Raw genomic sequence first — 6,585 nt, 5'->3', positions numbered from 1 at the left:
TATTATAACTCATTTACCATATCCTGCATGATCATTCACAAATTTTCTACAATTAATATTTCGATAATTATTACGAATATTGCAAAACGGTATAGGACTTTTATGTTCACCTCAACCTGTTCTACGTCCCCACAAAATGCCCGGAGGAGAGTGTGATACATCCTCTGTGTGTATGTGTGCGTGTGCGTGCGTGCGTGCGTGCGTGCGTGCGTGCGTGCGTGCGTGCGTGCGTGCGTGCGTGCGTGCGTGCGTGCGTGCGTGCGTGCGGCGTGTGTGTGTGTGTGTGTGTGTGTGTGTGTGTTGTGTGTGTTGTGTGTGTGTGTGTGTAAACTAACAAGGAAATCTCGCAAACCCGAAAATTTAGATTTTAATGAAACTTTGCACAAATGTAGACTATGTAAATAGATGAATTTAAATAATTTCAGTTGATACTAAAAGACAGCTTGAAAGGGTGAAACTATCCTTCAAAGATACAGAAATTTTCGATTTTTTCAATATACAGGATGTCCCGCCACTATCGCTAAATTATCTCGTAAGGACGGATTCCTGAGGTAATTTAAAGAAAAAAAATCCTAATGAAAAAATGTCGAGGCTATATAATACTTTTCAAATTATAAACGATTAAAGTTGACCAATTATATTGGCTAAAGTACAGTACGCGCGCTCAAGTACGGCACAACACACAATGGTACAGGTACATGCACATAAGTGAGAATTTGCATAAGATATGAAATTAGTTGTAAATCCCTGAAAGAAACATCAAATGTATGACAACTTATTGATTCTCATAAATGTATTGTGTGATATTTTATTCATAACATTTTGACAAAATTGTTATTATTTGCAATATGTTTATTTAAATGATAGAAAAGGCAAATTATTATTACATATATTGTTATATGTATAGAACTTCCGTATCAATATTTTGAAAAGGAACGACATGAGCTTGCATCTGTATCATCATGTGTTGTACCGTACTTGAGCGCGCGTACTTTAGCCAATATAATTGGTCAACTTTAATCATTTATAATTTGAAAAGTATTATAGCCTCGCCATTTTTGTATTAGGATTTTTTTATTGAAATTACCTCAAGAATCCGTCCTTATGTAGTAATGACAAGACACCCTGTATATCGTAAACTAAATGAAATATGAAATATTGTTTTATACAAAAGTTTCATAGAAAATTTTTCTCTATTTAACTGTTAAATTCATTTTTCGAACAAAAAATATTTTTAACTGTTAAATTCATTTTTCGAACAAAAAATATTTTTAAAAATTCACTCTTTATACCCCTTATGTAATACATTATCAATCATGTTAAAATTCTAATTTTAATCAAACTTGGTTTAAAAATGTAGATTAAATAAAATCATTAATTTATAAAACTTTGATGCTAGAAGACGCTTTGAAAGGGTGAAACCACCCTTCAAAGATACAGAGGCTTTCGATTTTTTCAATATATTTGGTAAACTAAAGTGTCAAAAAATTTTTAATACAAGGTTTTATAGTAAAAATACTTTTATTTAAATATACCACTCATTTTTTGAAACAATATTTTTTTTAATTCATCCTTTATTTCTATATAAAAGTATATCTATTGTGTTATGATATTATAAGTTTATTGTTAAGTCATGTTATATTCTATGTGTATCCCTATTCATAATTATATTAAAGCATAAGAAGGTTATTATGAGTTCGACAGGTTTTCATGTATATATAACACCATTCTTATATTGCACACACATTTGTTACGTAAAATAAACAATATACATTGTCAAACATCAAAATGATAATAATTAGAAGTTATGTGATTATTTTTACATTGCACATACAGTTGTTACGTAAAAAAATAGTTTATAAATATGATAAAAATTAAATGTTATATATAATGGTCTGTTCTTCTCAGCTGCACTGCTGAACTGCTGAACTGCTGAACTGGTGCAATAAGTTAGAGTAAGAAAACATATACTTGTCTCACTTTAACTTATTGCACCAATTCGGTAGTGCAGCTGAAAAGAACAGACCAAATAATTGAACAATGAACTTTCTTATGCTTTAATATAATTATGAATAGGGATACACGTAAAAAGAACATGACTTATCTTAATTTGATACATAATCTAAAAGATATATTTTCATATGGAAACAAGGGATAAATTCTTAAAAATATTGTTTTTTTTTCAAAAAATGAATGGCATGATTAAATAAAGGTATTTTTACTATAAAACTTTTGTATAAAAAATTGTTTGACACTTCAATTAGTTTACGAAATATATTGAAAAAATCGAAAGCCTCTGTATCCTTGAAGAGTGATTTCATCCTTTCAAAGCGTCTTTTAGCATCAAATAAAATTTTATAAATTATTGACTTTATTTAACCTATATTTTTGTGCCAAGTTTTATTAAAATCAGAATTTTAACACAATTGATAATGTACATAGGGGATACAAAGGGTAAATATTTTAAAATATTTTTTTTTTCGAAAAATGAATAACACAGTCAAATAGAGAAAAATTTTATATGAAACTTTTGTATAAAATATTTTTTGATATTTCATTTAGTTTACGAAATATACTAAAAAAATTGAAAATTTCTGTATCTTTGAAAGGTAGTTTCAAACCGTTTTTTAGCACCAACTGAAATTATCTAAATTCATCTATTTACCTAATCTACATTTATACAAAGTTTCATTAAAGTCTGAATTTTCGGGTTCGCGAAGTTCCCTTGTAAGAAAATCTTATTCATTTTTTAAATAACATGTGAATTCCTATACTATACATATAAACGTTAAAATTAAAATAAACTTGGCATTTTAATAAAATCGTAGTAACCGTAGTAACCCTAGATTTAGCAAGTGTTTAAAGATCGTATTCTTCTCTTATAACTCAGGGAGAGTTACCTTAATTTCAAAGAATTGTAAAGAAAGGCCAAAATTCCAAGTTATTTTATGTTTTTTCCTGATATCCCGATTTTCCATTACAAATTTAAATTCTATGACTTTTCCCAGTTTTCCTGATTTCTCAGCTCTGTAGCAACCCTGTGTTTAAGTCAAGATTAGCCGGAAAAATTCAGTGGGTGGAAAAAATTGCAGTAAATTCTGGTTTTTATCATTCCGGACTTTATTCAATAAAATAAACTAACAAAAACTATAAAAATAACTAATATGTTATGCAACTTTGTACAGAAAAAGATATTTTTGCTTTAATTAATAAATTATACTTATAATTAAAAAAATAAAAGAAATCAATATATGTAATTAGGCGAAACCAAAAAAATATAATAATAAAAAATCTTTTTAATTCAAATTAATATATAAAATATATTTTTAAAACAAAAATTTTAAAGATATGCTACTAAATTTTATTTCAATTTTTAATGAGAAAAGTATAATAGTAAGCAATGAAATAAACATAATAATCGAATTAAAAATGTTTATCAATATAGATCTGTTTCGCGTTTACTATTCAACATATTGTAAAAATAATTTATTTACTACATCAATTCCTAATCTATTGCGGATTTTATTTTGGATAATGCTTAAACTGATAAACGTTCTCTCTTAATTAGCACAGAACTCGTCTAAGTTATATAAGTTATATATGCGTTGTATAAGTGCATGACGAAATTAATAAAATCTACAGGAAGATGAACATTTTTATCTTATATTTTTCACCACGTTTGGACATTCATATTCATGGCTTCTACAAAAAAAATGATTTTGAACAGGGTCCAGCCTCTACTTGAAAGGATATAAGAAAGCCGTACTCTCTTCTTACGAACATACAGTGTAGATGTATGAAGTCCTTTTGTGATTTGTACGAACTTTCTGATTCTCGCGCTACATAAAATACAGTTTATAATATATCGATTTCGTTACATTTTTCCGCCCCTACATAATATATTTGTTTTATCATTTTTAATAAAAAAATGCCAATTTTTGTCGGTCTTTTCTAGGAAATCGATTTTTACTACTGACATGAACTTCATCCAAAAAATATGAAACTTTGTCAACTCTGATTTAAGTATTCAACGCTTGGACAAAATAAAACTTCTTTTAAGTTATACAATATTGCTACTTATGCAATATTGCTACTAGGTTCAGAAAATACTTAAATATGCTCAGAATTACTTATGAAATATTTTATGCAAAGTAAAACTCTTAAATTTTAGTAAGTATCGCACCATGTAAATACGTAGTGTTTGGACAAAATTAATTTTTTTTAAATAATGCAATATTTTCAATACCTAAAACTGTTTAAAAAATGTTTAAATATGCTAGGAACTATACAAAAATTCTCTTAGAAAGACCATAACTTCAAGATTTTAATCAGCGACTCTAATTGTTAAGCTTTTTACAATATGATCACTGGTCTTCATTTAGCTATAATTTTTTTCTTTTATACAATAGAACTCTGAACAGAACTTATGTTGAACTAGATCTCGCAAAACCTCACAAGATGTGATGACGAAAATCGTGTAGGACAAACTAAGACATAGTGAACCTGGCATATTACTTTACCTTATAATTTTTTCTTGCTTTAATGGACAGAACTATTTACGGATCTGGAGCTCTAGAACTATTAAAAAGAAAGTAAGAACTCTTAATAATTTGTGAGTTCCCATAAAATGATACACCAGCATCACACACACACGCGCGCGCGCGCGCATACGACGTATACACAAGTGGAATATCAGAAAAATTACACATTTACGTAATTATAATTTTGCGTTAAATTACTTTTGCTGATTACTATTGTTAGATAAATATTTTAACAAACGCAGATTCATTGATCGGCAAATATAACAATTAGGAAAAAAACATGAGAAAATAATTTTATGAATTTAGTATTCCACCACAAAACTATTCTTCTGTCGATTCTCTCGATAAATAATTGTATCCAATTATAATCGTCGAGAACCATTACTATTGATAGATATTAAAAACCATAGCTATTGACTAACGGCTAATAATCACATGCAATTTATATATAGAAGTATACCAAACAGAATGTAGATTTCTACGCTACACGCTTTAGTACAGATTATCGCAAAGAAATAAATAAAGGGTCAATATACCTGAGGAATGTTTGCGTTAAGTTGACGATTAAGAGCGTCCCGTTCCTTCTCGACTTCCGCTAATCGCGTTTCCATCTCCTGCAACCGCTCTTGGCCTTCGCGCATCGACTCCATCAATTTGTCTCTCTCGTCCAACATCGATACCATTAGTTGCTCAAAGTTGCCATCCTCGCCGGAGAATTGTGAGCTTCGCTGACTCATGCTGTCCTCCGCGATCGTCGGCATCACGTCGCACATCATATTCCACATTTTGCGCGTTAAGGCAGTCGTCGACGTTAGACACTCGCGAATATATTTCGATTGTTTTTATTATTATTATTACTGTTGTTATTAATTGTTATTCACACATAAATCGTAAAGCTTCTGCCGAAGCTCTACTAAAAAGGATCGGCGAACAGCACACGCGCAGCACATCCCGGGCAACACGCCACACGTATGTATATATCATAAAAGGTGACACTTATTTCAATCACTTTATGTATCTCCTGTGTGTATATTTCCTTCGATTCTAGCGCCGACTGCTCAAGACAAATTTCGTCGTATTTCAGTAGCGATTTAGATATGATAGACAATACATAATTGAAATTATAGAAGTCATCAGATGATAACAGATGGAAAATCAAGAACCAAATGACCAATTTGAAAAACGTGAGGTACTCGTTCTTTTAAAAATTTACACTCTAGATAGTCCCAATTCTCGTAACAGAGTTCTATCACGTTGACATACAATATGCATTACAGCTGCGCAATGCAAGTAACATAAGAAGCACATACGCTCCTAATATCCATGAAAATCCATTTTATAATATAATCATCGAATGAATGACTCTGCAGGATCGATCCACGCCAATGTTCCAATTACAAAATTATTTTGACAGATCAGGTCTACGACGAAATAAACCCGATACAAACTTTCGTAGTCTCCCCTCTCACCGTTAAAATATTAATGTACCACTGATCTAATATACAGTCCACAAATTCAAATAACACCATCAGATAAGATCTATTACTGCTTACCTACCATTTTCGACCCCTCTCTCTCTCTCTCTCTCTCTCTCTCTCTCTCTCTCTCGCTCGCTCGCGTGCGCGCGCGCACGCTTCCCTCTTCCCCTCCTATCACAGCACACGATACGTCAAGTACGTTACCACTTGTTGACACAATGTTTCTCTTTGATCGATCGAACTTGCAGTTTTTTTGCGTCCGACTTGATATAATCGATCTATCTAACTCAATATCTGTTCAGATAAATAGTGGCCGACATTTAGTCAATTGTTCAGTTAATCAAGAGTTATTCAATGTATCCATTATAAACTCGCAGCCTCCTTTTGGCTTCAGGATAGGACTTCCAACATACACTTTCTTCTTCGTTTTGCTTTCCTTTTATATCCTTCATTTTGATAAACAATATTTTTGGTATAAGTGTGTGTGCAATTGATCATTCATTCTTGAGCGAAACATATGTTCAAAAATAATGAGTGCAAGCAAATATAGAATCCTATATCTATAT

The 6,585-nt window shown here is 30.8% G+C and overlaps 1 protein-coding gene across 1 annotated transcript in view; it reads right to left on the bottom strand.

The window, feature by feature from the left end:
* LOC116850252 (liprin-alpha-1) overlaps positions 1–5,544 on the bottom strand; it is a 655,857-nt gene extending 650,313 nt beyond the window's left edge. Inside the window, exon 1 of the mRNA XM_032828294.1 lies at positions 5,078–5,544. Within this exon, the coding sequence (XP_032684185.1) occupies positions 5,078–5,326 (249 nt within the window). The 5' untranslated portion in view covers positions 5,327–5,544. The remainder of the gene's footprint in view (positions 1–5,077) is intronic.
* Between the last annotated feature and the right edge of the window lie 1,041 nt (positions 5,545–6,585).

Source organism: Odontomachus brunneus, unplaced genomic scaffold (genome assembly GCF_010583005.1).
Source record: "Odontomachus brunneus isolate Ranch 3 - 2012 unplaced genomic scaffold, Obru_v1 Obru_scaffold_139, whole genome shotgun sequence".
In the NCBI taxonomy this organism is placed as follows: domain Eukaryota; kingdom Metazoa; phylum Arthropoda; class Insecta; order Hymenoptera; family Formicidae; genus Odontomachus; species Odontomachus brunneus.
This window is presented reverse-complemented; position numbering and strand designations above follow the sequence as displayed.